The 26,891-nt window shown below is 42.4% G+C and overlaps 1 protein-coding gene across 1 annotated transcript in view; it reads left to right on the top strand.

Annotated features, from left to right (window-relative positions):
* LOC149278689 (peroxisomal biogenesis factor 3-like) overlaps nucleotides 1-26,891 on the top strand; it is a 131,431-nt gene that overhangs the window by 43,863 nt on the left and 60,677 nt on the right. Inside the window, exons 5-7 of the mRNA XM_089501874.1 lie at nucleotides 2,765-2,893; nucleotides 19,057-19,119; nucleotides 19,857-19,911. Coding sequence (XP_089358000.1) covers nucleotides 2,765-2,893; nucleotides 19,057-19,119; nucleotides 19,857-19,911 — 247 coding nt within the window. The remainder of the gene's footprint in view (nucleotides 1-2,764; nucleotides 2,894-19,056; nucleotides 19,120-19,856; nucleotides 19,912-26,891) is intronic.

Raw genomic sequence — 26,891 nt, 5'->3', positions numbered from 1 at the left:
AACTACACTGATAATGATATGGACAGTTAGAGGAGCCACTATATAGTCCTTAGGAGACTATTTAAATTTTTTATACCATAAAAATGGTATAAAGTGGTGATGGTACTTAGTTATAAGCTTGAGATTATCATAACAGGCTTTAATAACTGATTAAGAAATTTGAATATTTGCCTTATATATGTTAGTGTAGCTATAAATGTTGCAGCTTTGAAAATGAAAAATACCGTATTTGCTCGATTATAAGACAAGGTTTTTTCCCTCGTCCCTCGTCTTATAATCAGACCTCAAATAGGTCTGACTATGAGACTAAGATCCAGATCCCCCGCACCGGCTGGAGGGGACCTGGATCCTCCTATCTTATTCCCCCCCCAAAGTTACCGGTTCCTCTGACTCCCCTGTGTGTAGCCGGGGCAGCGTGTAGACGTCCACGCGATTCGCATAGACAACTTCCACTGCAGCCGGTGCGGGAAATTCTCTCTGACAGTCAGGGAAAGTCTGCGCGATGGACGCAGACAACCCCCGCTGCTAACCGCACCTCCTTCCGGCTGCAGCGGAACTTGCCTACGCGAATCGCGTAGACGTCTACCAGGAGTCAGAAGCACCGGTAATTTTTTTTGGGGGGGGGGTTTAAATGGGGGGCATAAGGCATTTCCGGAGGCAGAGTGCTCTATGAAATGCCTTTTAACCCCCTTAATGCCACTCTGCCTCCAGAAATGCCTTTTAACCCTCTATATGCCCTCTGCCTCCTGAAATGCCTTATACCTCCCTCTATGCCACTCTGCCCCATAATATGCCTTTTAACCCCCTAAATGCCAGAGTGGCATATAGGGGTATAAGGCATTTCTGGAGGCAGAGTGGTACATAGGGGGTCAAAAAGCATATCAGGGGGCAGAGTGGTATATAGAGGGTTAAAAGGCATATCATGGGGCACAGTGGCATATAGGGGGTATAAGGCATTTCTGGGGCAGAGTGGCAAGCCTGGGGGCAGATTTGCATAACTTGGGGGGGCAGGTTGGAAAATAAAAAGAAATAAAAACAAAATATTTTAATCAATCATAGCCTTTATTTTAAAAAAATAGTTTACATAGTTTACATGAATTAACATTTACTGGTAAAACTTTTTTCTATAGGGTCGTCTTATATTCAGGCTTTTTCTTTTTTTTCCTAAATTAATATTCAGATTTTGGGGGGCCGTCTTATAATCGGGGTCATCTTTTAATCGAGCAAATACGGTATATAATGTGTTATGATACAGTAGGAATAATATAATACTGCTGAATAGGTTCAATGGATGTTTTTTTAAAATATGTTTAAATATGTTTTTAATAGAATACATTTTATTATGTTTACAATATATATATATATATGGTCGGATTAAGATCGACAGGACAATTTTGTAATTATAATGATGGTCATCAGAATGCTTTAACGCTGTATTTTTTCACACTGGTTTTGTATTTTGCTGTGTTTATTATTTTGCACATCACATTTACTTATAAAATTGGTCACATGTAATCATTTCTAATTACTGTATTTACCTATTTAATTAGAATTATAAGGTACTATCACCTTCTTATATTTTTTTATTACCATTCACCATATTATATTCTCAAACACAGCATATATTCTATCCTGCATCACTATGTTCACTACACCTTTGGATTTACGCTTCGTTATGATAACCGACGCTCAGACGTATCTCTGAGTGTCGGCAATGTTATGATGCTTTATACGTGCGCACAGGGTAGTTCAACACACCGACATCCAGCTTCACATTCACTGGACAGGTGTGGTAAGTCTTGTTTATTTTAGTTAATTCGTTAATTGTTTAAGTTGGCTTATACTATAAATATATGATTTGTTTGCATATTCATTTGTGTCCTGATGAAAGTCATTAAAGACTGAAGTTGACCCTAATGGAGAATCATTGCATTATTTAAAAAGAAGACCTGAGAGATGGTAACTACTTGTGTGTGTGTGTATGTATCTATCTATATATATATATATATATATTTGCTAACAGAAATCACACTCCTATCATGACCAGGCAGCCAGTACATGCTAGAACCTGGGCATGATAGGAGTGTGATTACAGGCTCCCCATGCCATGATACCCCCCCCACACTTACACATCCATGCTATCACACACTCATTTACTCATTAATATACTCATTCATTCCCTTAATCATGCATACTTGCTCATACACCACCACCCACCCCCTTACCTGAACTGCAGATCTCTCGCTCGCAGACTTCTGCATGGAACCTGCTGCTTCCTTCTGTGTTGCTGCGCGAGGCATTTCTCTTTTCCAGCCACCAGGGGAAGAAGGAACGGAGCAGAGTCATGTAACGTGCATTCACGTGACTCCGCTGGGTTCCTGCTTCTCCTGGCCGGTACAAGAGACGCTGTTCGCACATTGTGCGACCAACGCACAGGTAAGCAGCCTGGCCCCTGCGGATGATATATTTCCGCCACCTATATATCGGTGCATCCCTAATTAGTATATGAACTTTAAAAGTATCAGAAGAAATTCTGCTTGTTTGTGAAAAAGCAGATGATTAAAATAATTGAATTAATGAAAATTGACTTTTTACTGTTATTCTATGGTGAAGCTTAGGCTGTAGGCCTTTTTATTAAAATAATGCAGTGATGTTAAAACTTCACAGAGCTTTTTTTCTTTACCAAAAATCTTTGCAGGTGTTCAGAACATGTGATAAAAAGACAACATTCTTAATGATTCCTTAAATATTGTTTTTCCATCAGGTTTCACCAGAAGCATAGTTGCTGTTTACAGTACGTGCATGCTTGTTTTACTCCTTCGTGTTCAGCTGAATATTCTTGGTGGATATATCTATCTGGATAATTCCTTGGTGGGAAAACATGGCACTGTAAGTAGAGCATCAAGTTAAAGTGAAACTGTATACAAATGTATATACAACCAAACACCTGAGCAGATCTATATAACTTTTTGAGTAGTATAAGAAAACACATTTCAATTGACCCTTTTTATAATGTAGTAGCAAAATAAATGTTGAAATGAGAGAGTTAACTAAAAGGTACATATTGCCAGGTGAAATTTGCTCCATGTGACATGATATGAAGCCTTAGGTACATAAAAAATAGAACAAATGTATTATATTAAAATAGAAAAAGGGTTTGTTAAAATAAATAAAAACTACAATAGTAGCATAAGTGAAAATTAGTACTAATACGGTGGTAAGTTATATGGTAAAACTGGTAGTAGGTGTCAGAATAAATAACAAAAGCATATACTTCCTTAAAAAGCTCACATTTGGGCAGTAAAACCAGCAAACGTTTTTCTTTTGGTTAAGCCTATGAGTCACAAACAACTTTTAATTATGTTTTTAGCAAATTTTATTTCTTTCTACACAACAAACACAGCATCAAGATAAATGATTTATGTTTTTGTCAAATGTTAGCTTAATGAAATACAAAATGTGAATCTCCAAAGTCTCCTCAATAGCACAATACTACATGTGTGTTATATTACATACATTACTTATATTTCCCACTGTGTCAGTGATTGGGTAAGCATGTCGGGTAGGAGCCCAGTTGCATGGGATACCAGAGGCTCTGTTTGTACCCCACGATGCATATTGACAGGTAGGAAGGTACAGACAGGCAAAAAGAAACACATCGAAGGCTGGATATTATTATGAGACGGTCTGTATTGGAGTAAGCTGACAAGACAGGTAAGTAGAACACATGACCGATCTTGACTGGCAATAAGGCTGGACAGGTCAAGCAGCTGGAAAGCCCTCGGACAAGGCACGCGGCTGGAAAGCCCTCGGACAGGGAGCCCTCAGGCAGGGCAGACATAGTCAGGCAAGCCAGGTCACAATGGGTAAATCAGAAATGCTGCTAGCAGGAGACCAGGTATTTTATTAACTATATTTAACAGTACAATAAATAAATACTTTAAAAGGTTATATCCTTTAGGTTAAAGGATATAGTGGAACATTTAAAATGATAAATTGAATCAAAACAAGTTTTTTTTTTTACATAAAATTACCAGGGCTGCAACACCTGATCGATAATGAAAATCGTTGCCAACAAATTTCATTATTGATTAGTTGAATAGATTGAGGGGTTTTTTCAGAGCAAATGCTCTGAAAAATATGTCTCGTTTTATAATCCATTTCATTAATTGTCAAAGCAGTTACTACTTACAGTCCCTCCCTGCAGTCACTCTGACCCCGCCCCTTATTTATCCCACTGACAATTGGCCCCGCCCATTTCCTATAGCGTCTACAACTCCACATGGCTCAGCAACTAATCTAACTGAATATAACATTGGTATTTGGGCTGAAATTTAACATTGATATTTTGCTGAAACTTAGGGGAGGTGGGGGTTAATTTGGGACAGTTAAGGTTAATGGGGTGTTTAGGGTTAATTTAGGGGCAGTTATGGGTAATGGGGTGTTTAGGGTAAATTTAGGGGCAGTTATGGTTAATGGGGTGTTTAGGGTTAATTTAGGGGCAGTTATGTTGATGGGGTGTTTAGGGTTAACTTAGGGGCAGTTATGGTTGATGGGGTCGTTAGGGATAATTTAGGGGCAGTTATGGTTAATGGGGTGTTTAGGGTTAATTTAGGGGCAGTTATGGTTGATGGGGTGTTTAGGGTTAATTTGGGGGCAGCTATGGTTAATGGGGTATTTAGGAGCAGTTATGGTTAATGGGATGTTTAGGGTTAATTTAGTGCCGTTATGGTTAATGGGGTGTTTAGGGTTAATTTAGGGGTAGTTATGGTTAATGGGGTGTTTAGGGTTTATTTAGGGGCAGTTATGGTTGATGGGGTGTTGAGGGTTAATTTAGGGGGCAGTTATGGTTAATGGGGTCTTCAGGGTTAACTTAGGGGCAGTTATGGTTAATGGGGTCTTTAGGGGACTGAGGGTCAATTTAATTAATTTATTAAAGTTAACTTAATTTGCAGTTAGAGGTAAAGGGGGCAAACTAAGGGGAATCTAAATCCTGGGGGCAGTGAAGATTAATCCTGTATTGATTTATAAAAGTATTGTGTCAGTGTGATGTGAACGGGTCTGTGAATCTATGAGGGCACTATGGCATATCTGGGGGGTATAATGCATATAGGGTATATAAGACATATGTGGGGGGGTGGCATATCTGGGGGTATGTGACATCTGGGAGGTAGTATGGCAAGCTTGGGCTCAGATGTGCATGACTGGGCGGGCAGGTTGGGAAATAAAAACAAGAAATGCATTGTTTTTAACATTCAGTTATTTTGAATAAATGAAAAATTTACATTTATTTTTTTATCCGATTAATCAAAAAAATAATCGGCCAACTAATCGATTATGAAAAGAATCGTTAGTTGCAGCCCTAAAAATTACAAAACATACATAAAATCAGTCAGGACCTTTAGTCCATTACAAGTAAAATGTTCCACATATTAAGGCACCAAAGTGTTTTGCTTTCATTGAACCCATACCTTTACAATCCTTTAAAAAGTATGTGTACATGTTGCTTAAAGCTATCTTAAGACGAATGGAAGGGTCTATATATTCTTTCTTAAGCAATAAAATATTCCTGATCTTCCAAATTGCTTATTTAATACAATCTATCATAATCCATAAAATCCTACAGCGCCTATTTTACACTAATACGTTTGGGTTGGCAGGGGGATTTCTCTGTGTAAAGGTACCAGGGTAACCAGACCATTTTGTTGCTGCTCCTCTTCTTTGTCAAGAGCCCTGTTGTTCTGCAGGTCCTGGAAAAGCACAGTAATGTTTTGTCTTTTGCAAATAGTCAAACCCACCCAAAAAACTAGCCAAGACTTAGTCAAGTATGATTCCACTTAAGTCCTTAAGGAATGTTCAATCAAAATAGGCTATTATGTCCTGAATAAACAGCCCTGCGTCTGAAACAAAAGTAATATATACATTAAATGTGATAACACAACCTCTTACGCAGGTAGTGAAGTCCACATCTTTATTCTTATAATCTCAGTGGATGATCTCCTGATTTTTGTATTTTACTGCTAATGAAAAGGGCACTAGAAAGAGTGCTCATGTATGTATGTGTTTATCATATCTCTTCTAAGCCTAAATTTTGTCTAGTGTATAAACAATACACTAACCTTCGGTTATAAGGTGTTCTATTCCCATTTTGTAGCCGACCTCTGAATCAAAATTATATTTTATTCCTGTGAATCACTACTGCTTTACTGACCTTTGCAGCTAGTGACTGACATTGCACACCTGCTATAATTATCACTAACATTTTTAACCCCTATGGACGTAACGGTACGTCCAGCCCTTCTGCAGCGGCAGGGACACATCTTTGACAGCCTGGACTCCTCCCTGACAGCTGGAGCCGGCATTGCCGGCTTTCTGCTGTTTGGTCTCCTGTAACAGCTTCCGGCATGAAAACCGGAAAGCTGTTACATTTTAAACTGCGCGATCGGGCCTTGCCTTCCGGGTTGCGACCTGCATAGAGATCACAGTGTGATCGGTGCAGGGGGATCGCGGGGAGGAGAGTGAGAAACCATGTCTCTCACCCTCCTCCCATGCTGAAACAGAAAAAGTAGAAAAAAAAACGGTTATTCATTTTAAAAAATAATAATAAAAAAATCATTAAAATAATACAAATAATGAAAAAAATAAGTGAGCTAAGTGATGTCATTGTGACATCACTGGCATTAATAACATGTTCAAGAGGTCCCTAAGAGGACCTCTAACCATTTAAAATATATATATATATAAAAAATAAAAAAATACTGAAATAATACAAAAAATAAAATAAAAAATTAAAATATATATATCAAAAAAAAAATTCAAAAACCTTACATCCCATTGCCCTAGCACAACATCCACCGAGTATAACCCTCCTACCCGTTAATCATAAAAATTCTACTAAAAACTTACACCTTATAGTATGTTCCCTATAAGTGCGGGAAACTATGGAAAATCTAAATTAGGTATTTCTGAAATCAGGAAACCTGAATTGATAAACTTGGAGGGGATTTTAGGTGTTTTTTTTCTAATTTTCGCTAGTTTTTACTAAATTTCTCATTCTAAATTTTCAGCTAATCATCCAACTATGGTATCAAAAGAAAGCTCTATCTCTCCTTGAAAAACAATATATAGTTTACATGGGTACACTATTCACATGAAAAGAGAATAATCGCTGAACCGACATGGCAAAATTGCTCCGGGGCGTGAGGTACCAAAAACCCTTGGGATTGAAGGGGTTAATTTTCTTTGTTTTTTGTTTTTTGTATTGAAGTTTGTCCAAAGCTCATGGATACGAATGGGTTAAGAACAATGTTTTATTTTCTGTTGTTATTGGGTTTGGCATGTAATGGGAATAATAATGAGGAATATATTCTAATTATTTTTTTATGTACAAAAGTTAAATTAGAATTTACCTCTCTGCCAGCACTAATTGCCCTATTGTAGAAGTGCTGGTCTGCAAGATTATCAGCTTTTTATTGGCACCCCTCATGAAAATGGTAGTCATTTGTCACAATTATTCACATACATTGCTGTTTAGTTTTCTAGAATGTATGTACTGATCATAATTTACCAACACAGAAGAGACCTGAACTTTTGGTTGGTGGCCATCTTAAGAGGGTGCTCTGAACAGGACAGAAGTCATCAATATAATATTATTATTTGTTTTATATAGAGCCATCAGATTCCACAGCACTGTATAAAGGGTAGACGGGACCAAACAGTATATACAGTGGATATAAAAAGTCTACACACCCCTGTTAAAATCCAGATATGCGATGTCTACTGCACCACCTTGATCAATTACTTTAGTCACCCAATCAAAAAAATCAATAAAATTCGTTTGGCATGATCTTCCTGAGGAAAACCCATGTTGTTTTTGATCTTGAAATCCATGTGACTTCAGATGTTCAACAATCCTTTCCTTTAACATTGTTTCCATTCATTTCCCCACTACAGATGTAAGACTAACTGGCCTGTAGTTGCCCGACTCCTCCCTACTGCCTTTTTTGTGAATGGGCACAACATTTGCTACTTTCCAATCCCCTGGGACAACTCCCGTTACCAATGATTCGTTAAATATATCAGTTAACAGTTTTGCTAGTACACCCCCAAGCTCTTTGAATAACTTGGGGTGTATCCCATCAGGCCCCATCAACCTTTGCCTCGATAAACTCACATATTTCAAATGATTCAGTTTTTTTTCCTAACTGAGGTCCCATTCCCTCATTTTCATTTGTAAAAACTGAACAGAAATATTAATTGAGGCAGTCAGCTAGACCTTTATCCTCTTCTACATACATTCCTTTTGCTTTTAATCTAACTAATCCTTGTTTTACTTTCCTTTTCTCATTTATATATCTCCATTTTTTACTGACAGGGCGATTCGCTCTTCTGCATGTGATTTGGCAGCTCTTATAACTTTCTTTGCTTCTTTCTGCCTAATTTTATAGATCTGTCTATCTTCCTCACTTTGGGTATTTTTGTATCTACTAAAGGCCAACTTCTTGTCTTTTACGATTTTGGCCACTTCTGCAGAGTACCACAGCAGTTTCTTACATTTTTTACTCTTACTGACCAGCCTAATACAATTTTCTGTTATCTTCAATAATACAACTTTTATATAATAATCCTATTTCTCCTGGACTCCATTTAAATTGCCCCAGTCGGATAATGACTCCTCTACACATATTCTCATTTTAGAAAAAGTCAGCTTTTCTAAAATCCAAAACTTTTGTTTTTGTGTGGTGTGATGATCACTAGATCCCAAACTTTCTCCATTTGTGAATACTAAATCCAATATGGCCTCCTTACGAGTTTGTTCCTCAACTACTTGTTTTAAAGATAATCCCAGTAGGGAGTTTAGAATATCCACACTCCGGGTACAACCTGCTACTTTCGTTTTCCAGTTCACATCAGGGAGATTAAAGTCACCCATGATTATAACATCCCCCTTCACTGTCATTTTAGTTATTTCTTTCACTAGTAGATTATCTAGTTCTTGTACTTGTCCTGAGGTTCTGTAAATCACACCTTTACTTTACATTTGCCAAATTGTACTGTAACCCAAACCGACTCTATGTTCTCCTCACCAACTTGTGTTAAGTTAGATTTTGTGGGTTTTTTTCACATATAGGGCCACCCATCCCCCTTTCTTGCCCTTTCTGTCTTTTCTATATAAAGAGTACCCCGGTATTGATATGTCCCAGTCATTTTTCTCATTATACCATGTCTCAGTAACAGCCACTATATCAACATTCTCAGTTCATGGATCTTATTCCCTAAACTGCCAGCATTTGTAGACATGACCTTTAGCTTGTCATTTAACACTGGTGCTACAATCGCTTTCTGTCCTTGTTTTGGGGGGCAAAATATATGCTTCTCCCTATTATATGTATAAACCAAGCCCCCAGATCCACCCACCTGGTTAAGTAAATCGCCTTCCCTATCTATACTGTCTAGCCCAGTATTAATCCCACCCCCCCATTCCTAGTTTAAAATCTCCAACCATCTAGCCATCCTCTCCCCAAGCACATTGGACCCTCTTGCATTTAGGTGCAATCCATCACGGCTATAGAGATTGTACCCCAAAGTAAAATTAGCCCAGTGCTCTAAAAACCCAAAGCCCTCCTTCTTACACCAAGACTTCAGCCATGCATTTAGCTGCCTAATCTCCCGCTACCTTTCTGCGCATGGCACAGGTAGTATCTCCGAGAATACTACCTTGGAGGTCCTTTTTTTTTTTTTTATCTTACGCCCTAAATCCCTAAAATTACCTTTTAGGACACTCCACCTTCCTCTTACTGTGTCATTGGTGCCAATGTGCACCAAGACAGCTGGATCCTCGCCAGCCCCTCCCAATAATCTATCCACTCTGTCCGCAACATGCCGAACCCGGGCACCTGGGAGACAGCAAACCATTCGGTTGCTGCGATCAGAGCTACAGATTACCCTGTCTGTTTTCCTAATTATTGAATCCCCTACCACCACAACCTGCCTGGGCTTTCCTTCCTTTCGGATCCCCTGCACACTGGATGAGCTGCTCTCCCGGCTGTTAGAGAGACCAGCTTTTTCCAGGAAGCCTACCTCTGAGTCTCCCCAACATGCTCACGTAAAAGTGCAAATTTGTTGGGATGGAGAACCTCAGGGCTGGCTTCCCTCTTCCTCTTCCCTTCCCCACTGCAACCATGTCTTACTGTTACCCAGCTATGTGCCTGACTCCCCATCTAAACTTTGCTCAGTGAGCAAGAGACTCCTCTCAAGATTGTCAATCTCTCTCAGTGTATCAATGTGCCTCTTCAGAGCACCAACCTCAGCTTCCAGAGAGACCAATTGTTTACACTTGCCACAGCGATATGGACCCAGGAACTGCTGTTCCAAGCATGCATAGATATGGCATGATGTGCACTGAGTGAGATCTCCAAGCTTGCTCATACTTTAGGGAGGGACATTAGCACTTACAGAATTTAAACAATTAATTTATGGCCCTTACCCTCCTTTCTCTTACAACCGCTGTGGTGCACAAACTGGTCACTAACAGAAAGCAAGTCACTAAGAGAATGCAAGCCCCTTACAAATTTTCTCACAGTTTGATTTAGGGTTAAAAAGGGCTGTAACCTTAGAATGCAAGGGCAATAGGGGTAGTTCCCAGGCAGTAATTTCACTTTACTATGGGGAATGATAGATGATGAATTACCTAGAATGAACGGGATTTATTATTTGATTAATAGCTCCTTTGCATTAGAACTTCTTGTCATGCTCTACCCAGGCTGCGGAGCTGCATGTCTTTTGTTTGCTTTAATCCATTCCTGGATTTCCATATGCTCTGTTCTGATCTTCCATCCCTTGTTTACAGTCTTGCTCTTTGCTTCAGCTCTGTTTCCTTTATAAGGTGTGCCCCACCCGTGTGTTCTGTTTGTCTCAGTCTGCAGTCTAAAGGTATGTGTTTGGGTTTCATGTTTGGTTTGTTTAGTACCTCTGTAGGCAGGAATTTATCGTTAGGACCCACCGTCATTGGAGTACTTTGGCGTAGTGGTGAGCTAAGCATACTATGGCCATAAGATGTTACGGAATCTCCAATAGTTATCTAGGCTACTTCCTGTATGTATGTGTGTCAGTCTGTGATGTCATGTATCCCCGGTAGAGGGGTGTCCTGTGTTGTAACCCCGGTAGAGGGGTGTCTTGTCTTGTAACCCCGGTAGAGGAGTGTCCTGTCTTGTTCATGTCTGATCTTGGATATTCCTTGCCTTGTTCCCTGTTGTGCCCTGTATTATGTATGTCTTGTCTGGTTATGTTTCTTGCTTGCTTGCTATCCCTTGCTTGCTTATGTTTCTGCTATATACTCTGCTTAGTTTCCCTACTTCCAGCCTGCAGTATCCTGCACATGATTCCAGTGCTATGTCTCATGCCTGCTCCAGGGTGCCTCCAGGATACTCCAAGTTCTGCTCTGTTCTGCCATCATCCGCTGCTATGTTGGGGTGCTGGTATGTGGCTGCACAACCCTAGATGTCCACCGTAAGAGTGCTGTTGCCCTGCACCAGGCCCTGTGCAACTCCGCTACTGCACCGTAACTGTGCTACTGCACACAATCTTTGGGCGCTCTGGGTCTTTACAGTCGTCTGTATGGACCCGGTTTGTGACACTTCTCCAATTTGGGTTTTTGGACTTACCTTTCTTTTTTAATGCATAGATAATAATTGGGAAATTATTCTAGCCTTGGTGCCTGAATAATTATAATTTTAATAAAGACAGGAGGCGAGTATTTTGTAGGGCTGCAACTAACGATTATTTTAATAATCGATTAGTTGGTCGATTATTTTTTCGATTAATCGGATAAAAAAATTAAAAAATTTTTCAATTTAAAATAATGTAATAAAAAACGTACAATTTACACTTTCATCTCTTTATTGCAATGGCCTCTCTATTCACCTTCTTATTTTACTGACATAATAATAAAAGCTACAAGAACCCAAACACAGTGTTTCTCAAACTAGTTTTTAATACAAAGTTATTAGTAAATATTAATTCATATGTTAACTATTTTTCATATTTAATAAAAACTATGAGAAAAAAGCCTTGTTTAAATTTTTTTTATTTACCAAACTGCCCCCGGTTATGCACATCTGACCCCCAGCTTGCCACTCTGCCCCCATATATGCCTTATACCTCTTATATGCCAGTGATACGCAACTGAGCCCCCTGATATACCTTTTACCCCCAGATATGTTTTATGCCCCCCTGATATGCCTAATATCGATATGCCTTATAACCCCTATATGCCACTGAGCCCCCTGATATACCTTTTACCCCCAGATATGTTTTATGCCCCCCTGATATGCCTAATATCGATATGCCTTATACCCCCTATATGCCCTGAAATTCATAATACCCCCCATACACCACTATAACTCACCCATACACCACTCTGGCTCCTCCCCCTCCCATATACCACTCTGGCTCCTCCCCCCTCCCATACACCACTCTGGCCCCTCCCCCTCCCATACACCACTCTGGCTCCTCCCCCTCCCATACACCACTCTGGCTCCTGCCCCTCCAATACACCACTCTGGCTCCTCCCCCCTCCCATACACCACTCTGCCTCCTCCCCCTCCCATACATCACTTTGGCTCCTCCCCCTCCCATACTCCACTCTGCCTCCTCCCCCTCCCATACTCCACTCTGCTTCCTCCCCCCTCCCATACTCCACTCTGCTTCCTCCCCCCTCCCATACTCCACTCTGCCTCCTCCCCCCTCCCATACACCACTCTGCCTCCTCCCCCTCCCATACATCACTTTGCCTCCTCCCCCTCCCATACATCACTTTGCCTCCTCCCCCTCCCATATACCACTTTGCCCCCTCCCATACTCCACTCTGGCTCCTCCCCCTCCCATACTCCACTCTGGCTCCTCCCCCTCCCATACACCACTCCGCCTCCTCCCCCTCCCATACATCACTTTGCCTCCTCCCCCTCCCATACATCACTTTGCCTCCTCCCCCCTCCCATACTCCACTCTGCCTCCTGTCAGCCACGGAGGTTCACAAGACACCAGGGAGCCGGGTAGAGAGGCAGAGTGCCGTATGGGAGGGAGAGGAACCAGAGGGCAGTAACGGAGGCTGTCTGTGCGCATCGTTTAGACCCCCACCAGCTGACAGGGAGGATGATCCTCTGTCAGCCGGTGGGGTTCTAAACGATGCGCACAGACAGCCTCCGTTACTGCCCTTCACTTACGCTGAGGCTTCTATGAAGTCAGTAACGGATCCGGGTAGAGAGGCAGAGTGATGTATGGGAGGGCGGAGGAGTCAGAGGGGTGTATGGGAGGGGGAGAGAGACGGAAGTGAGAGACCGGCTGACAGTGAGGGGAATCCAGGTCCCCTGCAGCGTTGCAGGGGATCTGGATTCTAGTGTTATAATCCGATCTCTGTTTGAGGTCGGATTATAATTTTTATAATTGATAAAAATCGATTCAATTAATCGATAACGGAAATCGTTGACAACGATTTTCATTATCGATTATTGTCGATTTTATCGATTAGTTGTTTCAGCCCTAGTATTTTGCATTACTTCCTTTACTTCTTACCATAGCAGCAAAGAAAGAGTTAATGAACAAGTGTGAACAACCAATAGAAACAGTAAACAGGAGGTATATAAACCCCTAAACAGTCCCTCTCTTCCTCTTTCGTCCGCTGTGAACCGGAACCAAGGAATTCCATCAACCAACAGGAAAAAACCCCGATCAGAAACCGAACTGGAACGGAAACCGGAATCTGAACAGGAAAACTAGAGCGCGACGACACACGTCAACCAGCCCGCCGCGCAGCCGTGGGTATTCCAATGAAATCAAGCTGAAAGAAAGAGAAAAACATGACAGGGCGAGGTCCCAGACTAGGGCATACCAATCAACAGAAGCACAAAATAGCAGCAAAACAATCCAGTGCAAAAAGAGGGGAAGACCCCAACTCCCCGAGGAAAAACCCCATCCTGAGAATACTCGCCCGTCAGAGACACCAAACATAGGGAGGGGAGAAAACCGGGTGGGAAAATACTCGCCTCCTGTCTTTATTAAAATTATAATTATTCAGGCACCAAGGCTAGAATAATTTCCCAATTTTAAGGCAAGACAGGAGGCTTCCTATTTTGCATTTTTAACGCCCGAAACTAATGAAATCGCCGACACCGACACCGGGCGGAAATAGAAGGCGCAAAAGGTAGACGCACGGGACCAGTCGGCCGCCTGAAGGATGTCCGCCAGGGCCCCACCAGCTCGAAGGGCGCAGGACGTCGAAGCCCCCCACACCGAATGGGCGCCGAAGGAAGGGTCCACACCTGCCAGGGAAAGGAGCCACCGAACCCAACGGGCTAACGTGGGACAGGAAACTGCCTTGAACGGCTGAACATAAGAAATAAGGAGTTGAGACTCCGAAACAGGGCGGATCGCGGAGGTGCGCGAAAGGTAAGAACGGACGCACCTGGCGACGCACAGCTTGGGATCGTCGAGGAGGTAAGGGTAGGAAACAGAGGAGGACGAGGATTTCGTCCTCCTACGAATGTTAAATGAGACCCCTATGGGGGAAAAGGAAAGGGCATTGGCGTCAAAGGCCCGAATGTCCGACACCCTGCGGAAAGACAAAAGGCATAAGATGGTGGTAAGTTTCGCCGACAACTGTCGAAGGGAGAGCGAGTCATTATCCGGCCAAGTACGGAGGAAATCCAAGACGACCGCTACGTCCCACAGGGATTCGTATTGGGCCGCCGGAGGACGGGACAAGCGGATACCCCGGAATAGGCGACACACCAAAGGCGTCCTGCCCGCGGGCTCACCTGAAAAACCTGCATGACCCTAGGAAATGGCCGATCGGAAGACATTCACAGTTCTGTAGGACTTGCCCTCTAAAAACAGGTCTGCCAAGAAGTTAACACGTGCCCCCCAATCGGTTGATGTAGCGGACCGCCGAGATGTTGTCCATACGAAGAAGAAGAAGACAACAATCCGAGCGATCCTTGGCCAGGCTCTTGATAGCAAACGAGCCCGCAATCAACTCGAGACAGTTGATGTGGAAAAGGCTCTCTTCCGGAGACCAACGACCTCCGGTTGCCCCGGACTCGGATGCTGCGCCCCAACCCAACAGGCTGGCGTCGAATTCTAGGATGAAGTCCGGCTGAGAGCCGAAGATCGCCCGACCATTCCACGCCTCCATGTGGCGAAGCCACCTCTGGAGCTCATGGCGAACCTCGGAGGTCAGCGAAATCACCTGGTCGTAAGACGGTGTCCTGAGCAGGTGATGGGCTTTTGTGCGCTGCAGAGTGTCGGAGAAGAGCAGAATATCGTCTAGATAGACGATGCATCTGATACCCCTGGATCGGAACAAGGCCATCACTGGTTTCAGGAGCATGGTAAAGCACCAGGGGGCTGAATTTAGACCGAATGGGAGAGCCTTGAACTGCCAGATTTGATGGCCCCAACGGAATTGAAGGAAACGTCTGTGATCCGGGTGAATGGGAACGGAAAGGTAGGTGTCCGTAAGGTCTAGTCTGGTGAACCAGTCGCCCTCTACCATAAGGTCTCGTAATAGATGGATCCCCTCCATTTTGAAGTGTCGATAAACCACAAAGGAGTTGAGGGAGTGGAGATTGATGACCGGGCGGAAATCCCCGGATCGTTTCCTGACCAGAAAAATGGAGCTGAGGTTCCTGTGTCCGCTGGATAGCCCCTTTGTCGCGTAGGGAGCGAAGCTCCGAGTCTATAAGCGCTAGGTCTGCTAAAGATCGGCGCGGTGGAGGGGGTCTGTGAATCTGAAAGGGAGGGGACACAAAATCTATCATAAAACCCTGGACCGTTTGGAGCATCCAAGGGTCTGACGAAATCCACTCCCAGTTGTGGAAAAAACAGGATATTCTGCCCCCAACCCGAGGAGGGAAAGAAAGACAAGAGAAACTCGTACTTACCGAAGCCGGAGCGTCCTCTAGGGAAGCCGGAAGTGCCTGTGCCTCTACCTCCTCCTCGTGGGGTGTAGGACCGTTGTTGGAATGGAGCTCTGTGGGACGACTGGTTTTGAGGAAAATTCCGGGGGCCTTGGAAGGAGGTACGGCTGTCGACCAGCCCTGCCAGAAAAACGAGGGTTAGGTTGAAAGACCCTCTTCATAGACAGTTTAGCCTTATTCCAAGACGTCAAAAGCGATACATGGCGACTGAGTTCCTTAACGAAGGCATCTCCGAAAAGTAAGCCGTTGGCGGCTGCACCTAAATCTTTATTGCCTAGTTCGGCTAGCCTGGGGTCCATGCCGAGAAGATCCGCCTTGCTGCGTTCCGTGGCTATGGCCACATTAGCATTACCCAATAGGCAAACTACTCTTAGGGCCCAATCCCGGATACTCTTGGGGTCGAGAGGCGTAGCCTGCAGAAACGCTCTGTCCGCTAAAGATAGGATCTGGGTGACAGGACCCACCAGGTCTAGGAGCTTGTCCTGGGCCGACTTAAGCCCCATTTCCAGCCCCTTTCTAGGATCCCGTTTGTTAAGGGACAATAATGTGACCACATTGGGGTCGAAGTCAGGGGTGAGCGCCACCTTGTCAGGTATGCAGAGGCGAGGGCATTCTGCCCTGAGTTTATTACGGACCTCCTTGGGAAGCGCTTTCGCAGCCATTTGTGAAGATAAAGGGCTATATGTTCAGGGGGCGAATGGTGGTGGGGTCGAAGAGAACGGATCCCGTAGGGTCGCGGACCGGGAGGTCTGCCGAGGTAGAGGCCGCATGTGGGGTCAAAGACTCACCCAGGGCATGGTGGGGGTCCGCTAGGTGGGGCTCAGCCACCAAGTACTCGTCCGAGTTTTTAGGGCGCTTGTCGGGTGCCTTACCCTTGCCAGCTGAAACACTGCTTCCTTTCCATGGGCGCTTGGAGCCAGAAGCCTCCCCTTCAGACTTCTCAGAGTCAGACTCTGAGGGGGGGAAGTGGGTTTTGACGTTGAAGGAGGCTGTCCCTGAGGCAGATTGGCCGACATTTTTGAGAAAAAGGATTCCACAGAAGTTGAAAATTTTTCCTCCAACCAGGCCATGAAGGCATCCTGGGATGGCACATTGCAGAGAGAGCAAATAGGGCTCACCTAGGCTATATATATAAATATATATCGAGTTGTAATCACAGGGACTCAGCCTGGACCAGATCACAGAGCCAAATTTTTGGGATAAACAAATTCTGTAAATATCATAGGGGCTCACCCAGAGGCTCAAATAAGTCAGCAATGCAGTAGGGGCTCAGCCAAGCCGACAGGAAAGAGCAAAGTGAACTCCATGTGTAGTAGCTGAAGTACGGAGCGATATTGCAAGGAAAAAACGCTGTAAATACAATAAAGATGGCGACCGGAACTCTAGAGAACACGCGAGAGCCGCTTGCCATCCACAAGATGACCGCCACGGTAGAAACAAGCTAAGAAGGAACACCAATATGGCCGCGAAATGAGAGAGAACTAAGATCTAAGGCCGGCCAAGATGGCCAACGACAAGAAGCGCTGCCGAGAACCGGTAAGGCGCCGATTGGTGGAAACGCGACTGAAAAGGAGAAAGAAAGCAGAAGGAACCAGAATAAGCCGATAAGAAAGGATGCAGAGGTAATGGATGAAGGGTGACCGCTCGGTACCCACCCCGGGGCCCCGAAACGACGACTGCCGCCGCTACCGTGCCAGCGATAGACAAGAGGATCGGGAACCGAAATGGAGACCCGAAGGGAGGGATATACCTCCTGTATGCTGTTTCTATTGGATGTTCACACTTGTTCATTAACTCTTTCTTTGCTGCTATGGTGAAAAGTAAAGGAAGTAATGCAAAATAGGAAGCCTCCTGTCTTGTCTTAAAATTGGTATTTTAGCAGTTTTTTTTATTTCTTTAGTGTTCTGGGTTTAAATTCCCACTCATTAGTTTGCCCCCACTATTTCAGACTAGTGAGGTGCTCATAATGTTTCCTGTGCAGGGAGGTATGTTGTTGATAGCACTCCCTCAACTCTGGACAACTGTTCCTTGGCCCCTTCCACAGAAATTGATTCTAGGGCAGATGCCTCCTTGCTGGGTGCTGTCCCTGTCATCCAGTAGATTAATTTACACTGTCAATAACCCATTTGTTTTTTGTCCCCCATAGTTCCGTAGGGTGTAGTAACTTTACGGGGTCTCTGTTTTGCCCCTCCCCCCGCTTAAACTGGTTTTATGGAATGTCAAGGGGATATCTAACCCAACGGTTTTAAAGGAACATCTAAAACAGCTGGTTTGAGTGTAGAAGGGGATTGCTACTTATAATCCTGGGTGCATTAAGGGGGTAGTGATCCTCTTTCACAAAGACTTAGACAGGAAGATACACTCCACAAAGACCCAGAGGACAGATTTGTCCTGGTAGGCTACTTGCTTCAGAAGCAGAGGTCAGGTGCATATATGTGCCGCATCAATCAGTCACAGCAACCTAAATACCACCCTTCTCACTCACAAAACTAAAAGTCTCATATTGGGTAGGGAACAGGTTCACATAGGATTTTTTTTGTACCTTTCATGACTGAGGCTGTTTTAACATTTTTTGTTCAGAACAAGAAGGGCTTTCTTCAGATACCATTTTTGTATCATATAATCCAATTTCCTATTTAAAAAAATATATGGTGAACATTTTTAAAAAAGCACCTTTACTCATCTAAAAATAATAATAAAAAAAAAAAGCTAATAACCAACCTGCTAAATAGATTCTACTATCGGTCTAGAAATACCCATTATTTTTTTTTGCAAGTTATAGGGGAATAAGTGCAAGTAGCGTTTTGCTATTTCAAAACCATTTTTCCCGAATCTGGTAATCCTGTCCACGTGTCCTATTTGGAACATCTTTGAAGCCGGCCAATTCAATTTAAAAACAAGATACTCCAAAGGCTGGTTTTGTAACACTTTCCAAACACTAATTTTACTGCCAACCTTTGTCAAACTTTATGGTAATAATTTAATTTGTGCTTCTTTTCACACAAATTGTACTTCAGGTATAAATGCTGAATATATGCTGAATTTCATCATTTAATTGAGGATTGATTTTATTTCCAGGCAGTTCAAGCTTCCCCTGAGGTGCAACAACAATATCTGTCCAGTATCCAACACCTCCTTGGAGATGGTAGGATTTAATTATACATTTTTTTAGCCTTTTGGTCCTTTACATTTTTTATGTGATCCATTTTTTAAATGCACGGGAGGATTCTCCAGACTCACCTATATGAATTTGTCCCTTTTCACATCCTACAGCTTATTGCCTTGCAGGAGGTGTGTTCGGCCAAAACATATCTTCCTGCTTGTGATATACTCACCTCCAGACAGCCTCAGTGCCTGCTTGGGGACAAGGGTCTTTTCAGATCCCAGTGTGCATGTGTGGAGAGTGCTACCATTGATGTTTTTAAATCTACCGTATTTGCTGAATTATAAGATGACCCCCCAAAATTTGAATATTAATTTAGGAAAAAAAGAAAAAACCTAAATATAACATGACCCTATAAGAAAAAAGTTTTACTAGTAAATATTATTTCACATATAAAAATTTTTCCATATTTAATAAAAACTATGATTAAAAAAAAATGCTTTTTTCGTTTTTATTTTCCCTCCCAAGTTATGCATGTCTGCCCCCAGAAATGCCGTATACCCCCATATCTGATTAGAAGACGACCTCAAATTAAGACGAGGGATATTTTTCAGAGCATTTGCACTGAAAAAACCTTGTCTTATAATCGAGCAAATACAGTATTTTTTTAAATATTTTTTTTACATGGGATGTCAGGGACATTAGACTGTCCCTTTAATATTTTGCGAGGAATGGACACACAAAGGGATACAATATAATAGTCATCTTTTTAACCTTAGGTCTGACTGAGCTGATAACAACAGTGAAACAAGCTGTCCAGAAAGAGCTTGGCAGGTAAGGTTAATGAAGAAATATAAATAAGTGAGAAGGTGATAAGGCACTAGAAAACATTAATTGAAAATACATTAAAATAAATAAATTAAACATTTAAGTATAATTTAGTTAGGTAAAACTTTTAAAATGTGTATTCTCACTTCTCTCACTCTCTCTGTCTCTCACTCTCACTCTCGTTCCTGCTGGATATTAACACTGTATATGACATTGTAAAACAAATCAGGGAGTCTTACTCGGACTTTAGGCCTTTCTCATACTCTGGCCAGCGAAATATAAGTAGCCAATCCAGTCCCTGTTATAAAATAATACTCCAGTAAATAAGCTCCATCCGCAAGTGTAAAATTGCAAAATTAAAATGAAACAACATAACTTACCACTTAGTGAATTGACGTGTTTATTAAATCAAATGCAGTCCTAATAATCTTCCTAAAATGGGAGATTACAAAAAAAATTACAAATATATATATATATATATATATATAGAATGGAAGATAATAATTTAAGAACAAGATTCACATATGAGCAGGACCTTGTCACAGTTATAACAGACATACAATTATGACCACCTGCCTAATATTGTGAGGTCACTAGACCTCTGCAGGTGTGCTCTGGTATCTGGCACCAAGACATTAGCAGCAGATCTTTTAAGTCCTGTAAGTTACGAGGATGGGCCTCCATATATGCATCCTGGTGCCATGTGTTTTCAAAGTAAGCGGTGCAAATGCACCCGGCCATCCATGTGATGTAAAAGAAAATGTGATTCATCAGATCGGCCATCTTCTTCCATCGCACTGTGGTCCAGTTCTTATGCACACGTGCCTGTTGTAGATGCTTTCAACAGGGGTCCGCATGGGCAGCCTGACTGGTCTGCTGCTACACAGCCTCATACACAACACACTGCGATTAATGTTTTCAGCAACCTGACCACACAGGCTAGTCTTCACCCCCATGTACATCAATAAACCTTGTCCGGCCATGTCACAGGTTCGTCGCTTTTACTTCCTTGGACCACTTTTGATACTGACCGCTGCAGGTGGGAACATCCCACAAGAGCTGCAGTTTTGGAGATGCTCTGACCCAGTCATCTAACCATCACAATTTGACCCTTGTCAGAGTCGCTCAGATACTTACGCTTGCCCTCTTTTCCTGCGTGTAACACTTTGTATCAACTTTGATAACGAAATGTTCACTTGCTTACTAATAGAACCCACCCACTGATTATCAGTGTTTTTTCACTTAACCTGCCAGTGGTCATAATGTTATGGCAGATTGGTGTACAGTATACAGTAAATCATACATAAAAACATATTCACAACTGAACCAAGTATAATCGGGAATATAACCAAAATAATCACATATTAACAAGTTCTGATCCTTTGGGAACAGAGTTGCTTTGCCAGGGAACAGAGTTGCTTTGCCAGGGAACAGTGCTTCTCACTCTGGAGGCTTATCACTTCTGCTGCCAGGCAGTTTAACAATTTTACCCTGTTAAGGGGGAGTAGTGCTGTGTTTGTGCACACGTGAGGGCCGCTAAGTTGGAGTACAATAATTACTGGGACACCAGATGGCCTTCTGATCCCTGTTCCACTACCAGTTTGGTAAGTCCCTTATTTTGAAAACACAGTCTACGTGCAAGATGTTTTGCCCTGTGTCAATGTAAATAAACCAGGAGGCCGTGGCTCAAGGACAACACATGCCTGGGTGTCTGCCAGCCTCCATCACTGCCTGCAGATGGCCATAAGGTTTTACCTCCTCACAACTCAGTTTGAGGTCTGAATACCTGGACTCTGCTGGGGATGGGGATCTTTCACCACGCATCCCTGTCATCTCGGGGTGCCACAGAAGATGAGGTATGGCCACCTCCTCCCCCTGCTTTCCTCCACCTTTTCTTGCTGTTCAAAGGCCAGTTATCTCAGCATAGAGCATACTGATTTTGTATGTTTGCCCACATGATCAGTCTATAATTTTAATGGTAGGTTTATTTGAACAGTGAGAGACAGGATAACAACCAAACAATCCAGAATAACACATTCAAATAAGTTATAAATTGATTTGCATTTTACTCTGCAAAATACCCCTTATTTTTGAGGTCTTCCAGTGCTCCACCATAGAAGTACCGACCAGCAGCAGAGGTTGTCTACACACATCATGCAGACGTTCACCAGCTGCCAGGGAGGAGGATCCAGGTCTCCTGCAGTGTGGGCAGCCATTGAACGCAGGGCCGGCCCGACAATGGAGCCGAGTGGGGCAGCCGCTCCAGGCGGCACTCTTGAAGGGGCGGCACTTCGCCGCTCCAAGCCCTTTTTTTTCTTTCTTTCTAATGCGAAAGAGAGAGAAAGGGGCGCCGAGTGGTTTTCGCTTACCAAGCTGTCAGTACCCGCTCGGCGCCCCTCTCTCTCTCCTCTGCGGCGAGTCTTCCTGTTCAGTCTCGGTGCCGGCTTGTAATGCTGAGTGCCGGAAGATTTCCGGCGCTCAGCATTACAAGCCGGCACCGAGACTGAACAGGAAGATTCGTCGCAGGACTGCTGAAAGGTAAGTACAAGGGGGGGGAGGAAGGGTAGATAATATGGGGGGGGTAGATAATGGGGGGGGGCAGGGACGGAGGGAGAGGAAGGGTAAAAAAGGGGGGGGGCGGCATTTTAAAATTCGCCCCAGGCAGCATTTTGCCTTGGGCCAGCCCTGATTGAACGCCTGTGCGATGCACGCGAGTCACGGCTAGCATCATGCAGACGTCCACCGGCTGCCCCCACTTGACACCAGGGAGACTGGAGCACGGAGGAGAAGTCTAGGGATCCGTCGGTAAATTGGGGGGGGCATATAAAGGGGAATAAGGCATATCAGGGAGGCAGAGTGGCATATAGGGGGCTATAGGTCATATCTGGGGGCAGAGTGGCATATAGGGGGTATAACGCATGTCAGGGGAGGCAGAGTGACATATATTGGCTATAAGGCGTATCTGGGGGGGCAGAGTGGCATATAGGGGGTATAAGGCCGTGGGGCAGGTGTGCATAACTGGGGGGTAGAGTGGCAAATAAAAGGAAATAAAAACAAAAAATGCATTTTTCTCCTCAATCGTAGTTTGTATTAAAATGATGTGAATTAATATTTACTAATAAAACTTTTTTCTTATAGGGTAGTCTTATATTCAGATTTTTTCTTTTTTTTCTTAAAGAATATTGAAACTTTGGGGGTCGTCTTATAATCGAGCAAATACAGTATTTCACCCCTTTGCAAAACATGACCTAGTACTTGGTGGCCAAACCCACGTTTCTTGTAGTTGGCCACCAGGTTTGCACACATCTTGGATCAAGAAGCTCTAAAATATTAATTCTATTTATAGCCCTGTATGTCATGCCTTTCTAAAAAAAAAATATCCAGACCCCCTTTGAAGGCATCTAATGTATTTGATAACACCACCTCCCTTCACAGTGAATTCCCTTCCTTTGTCGTCTATGAAATCTCTGCTCTTCCAGTCTCAGAGGGTGACCTTTTGTTCTTTGTACATTTCTGTTAATGAACAGGTCACTGAAGAGCTCTTCATATTGGCCCTGCATATATTTATATAATGTTATAATATCCCCTCTAAGATGCCGTTTTTCTAGTGTATATAATTAACTTTTTTAGTCTCTCTTCATAACTAGTATCTCCCAATCCCCTTATTAATTTTGTAGCCCTCCTTTGCACTTTTTTCTAATTCCATAATGTCATTTTTAAGGACCAGTGCCCAGAATTGTACCGCATATTCAAGGTGAGGTCTTACCATTGACCTGTAAAGAGGCAAGATGATATCCTCCTCTTTTTATGCATGCCAAAACCTTATTGGCCCTTGCAGCTGCTTGCTTGCATTGCGCACTATTGTCAAGTCTTTTGTCTACCATTATTCCTAAATCCTTCTCATTGGTAGTTTTTCCCCAAGGATATTGCATTTATAGAATAGGTTGCATTTTTATTATTTTTACCATGATGTATTACTTTGCATTTCTCTATGTTGAACCTCATCTGCCACTTGCACGCCCAGTCCCCAACTCTGTCTAAATCTTCCTGCAAAGAAGAAACATCCCAATTAGTCTGAATTACCCTACCTAATTTTGTGTCATCAGCAAAAGTTGTGACATGGCTCTCAATGCATCTTGGGAGATCATTTATAAATCAATAAAAAGAACAGACCCCTGAGCCACTCCACTTAATACCTGCGTGCAGTTTGAGAAACGTCCATTCACAACTCTCTGCATTCTATCTTTTAGCCAATTTCCAATCCAAATACAGCAAAGTCCAGATAAATCACATCTACAGCCACACCCAGGTCTATATTTTTACTAACTTCTTTATAGAATGCTAATAGGTTGGTGTGACAAGACGTGTCTTTCACAAATCCATGTTGGCTTCTACTAATTGGATTATGGATCAAGATATGTTCTTGAATATATACCTTTAGCAACCCTTCAAATAATTTCCCGATGTTAAGCTTACTACCCTATTTAAAAAGGGATTAAAATCTCTACCGGACAATTACAATTGTCCGGTAGAGATTTTAATCCCTTTTTAAATATGGGCACAACATCTGCCTTGCACCAATCTAATGGAACTATGCCTGAACTGAAGGAATCCCTAAAAATCAGTAATAATGGTTGGGCCAGAATTAGGCTTAGCTCCTTCAGTACCCTTGGGTGTATAACATTCGGTCCAGGGGTCTTGTCTACCTTAACAGTATTCAATTGCTTGAGCACTTTTTCTTGCATCAGCCAATCCCATGTTTGCTGTAATGGTTCCTTAAATTTAGCCAGCGCGGGTTCCGTCATTGGTTCTTCCTTGGTATAAACAGAAGAAAAAAAAAGTATTTAAGATACTTGATGGACTTTGGTCTTTTTTCAACCTTATGAACTATGTTACTATGTTACTAAGATGTCGGCTTTCTCCCTGTCCTCACTAACCAAATTTCCGGTTTCAGATAATAAGGGACCAACATTCTCTACCTTTTATTTTTTTTTCCATTTACATACTTAACAAATTTCTTGGGATTGGTTTTACTCTCCTTGGCAATTAGTTTCTCATTTTCCAATTTAGCCATTTTAATCGCATTTTTGCAGGCTTTGTTGGCATCTTTGTATGCCATAGCTTTTATAATGCTTAAATGCCATTTGTTCATTCCTTATTTTCTGTTTTACTTTCCAGGTAAGCCACATTGGTTTTGTATTTGTTTCCCATAGGTATATATTGGGATGTGTAATTTTGCAATATGTGCTTAAAGGAATTCCATTTGTCCTCTGTGTTTAGCCCAGAGAACAATTGATTCCCAGTCTATACATTCCATAGTCGACCTTAACCTGTCAAAGTAATTAATCTGCAATTAATCTCAAATGAAACCATGTTACGGTCACTGTTCCCCAAGTGTTCTTTTGAGGTTTGAGACTGTGTTTTCATCTACTAATTGCTACATAAATTGGTAATTTAGCAGGTTCAGAAACTTGCTGCCCTTAGAACTAGTTCCACTATTCCAATCTATATCTGGGTAATTAAAATCTCCCTTGATTAAAACTTCATTCCTATTTGCAGCCTTTTCAATTTGAAGTAGCAGCTGATCTTCCCCCTCATTACTAATGTTTGGTGGCTTGTAGCATACACCTACAAGTAGCATGCGACTCATTTTACTATCTAGGCTAATTTCTACCCACAGTGTCTCCACATTACTACTGTCATCATGCACAGCTTCCTTAATACTGGGCTTTAGTTTAGGGTTTGCATATAAACTTAAGCCCAGTATTAACGACAAAGTTAAGGGCAGGTGGGGGGTCCTTAATCCCTTATTAAATTTGGGTTTAGTTTGGTGGGTGCCCTGTAATGTCCAGAAAACCACAAAAAAACTAGGAATGTGGGGTATTTCCGTAATCAGGAGAGGCGGCTGAACACTTTAGGCTGTAACACATACCCTTTATGCTGTAACACATACCCTGTGCCAAAAATCCTCAGCAACACAGAAGTGTTGGTGAAAAAAGTTCAGGAAATTAGAGCAACGACTGACTTTGGCAGTGATTGGCGGCCAAATGGTTGCATGAAAATTGTCCAAATTCTCTTGATGAGATACTCTGGGTTGTCTGCTTTACAGAAATATATACTTTTATGGGGGTATTTATAATTAGGGGGGTGCTAAGCAGGCCCAAATGAAACATAGGTCTACTAAAGCAAAATGTGAAAATTTCACGTTTGGAATCTATAACACGCATGGTCCCGTTTGTGCTCTGTAAAGTCCAGAAAACCACAAAAAACTAGGCATGTGGGGTATTTCTGTAATCAGGAGAGGTGGCAGAACAATTTAGGATAGATTTCTCTGCTGTAACACATACCCTGTACAAAAAATCCTAAGAATACTACAAAATACTAAGATGCGTTAGTGAAAAAAGTGCAGGAACTAATTTATGTGGCCACCTTTGACAGTGATTGGTGGCCAAATACCTGCATGTAGAATGCCCAAATACCCCTGATAGGATAGCCTGGATTGTCTGCTTTACAGAAATATATACCCTTGTGGGTGTTTTTGTTTTATTTGTTTAAAATTAGAGTTGCAGTCCCATCATACCTAACTTTATATAAGGTAATGTACACCTTATAGTATGTTGCCTATATGTGCTGGGAAAGTATCTATATAAATTAGGTATTTCTGAAATCAGGACACCTGAATTGAAAAATCTGAATGGAATTTTCTGTCACTTTACCTAATTTTGTGAGGATTCAGAGGGAAAATTTTAAAAAACTTAGGTGTTTTTTTCAAATTTTTGCTAGTTTTTACTAAATTTCTAATTCTAAATTTTCAGCTAATCATCCAACTATGGTATCAAACGAAAGCTCTATCTCTCCTTGCAAAAACATTATATAGTTTATATGGGTACACTATTCACAGCAAAAGAGAATCATCGCTAAACCGACATACCCCAAAAATTGCAAAATTGCTCCGGCGCTTTGAGGTACCAAAAACCCCTGGGATT

The sequence above is a fragment of the Sceloporus occidentalis genome, unplaced genomic scaffold (genome assembly GCF_023333645.1).
Source record: "Sceloporus occidentalis isolate IW3139 unplaced genomic scaffold, rSceOcc1.0.p SCAF_184, whole genome shotgun sequence".
NCBI lineage: Eukaryota > Metazoa > Chordata > Lepidosauria > Squamata > Phrynosomatidae > Sceloporus > Sceloporus occidentalis.
This window is presented reverse-complemented; position numbering and strand designations above follow the sequence as displayed.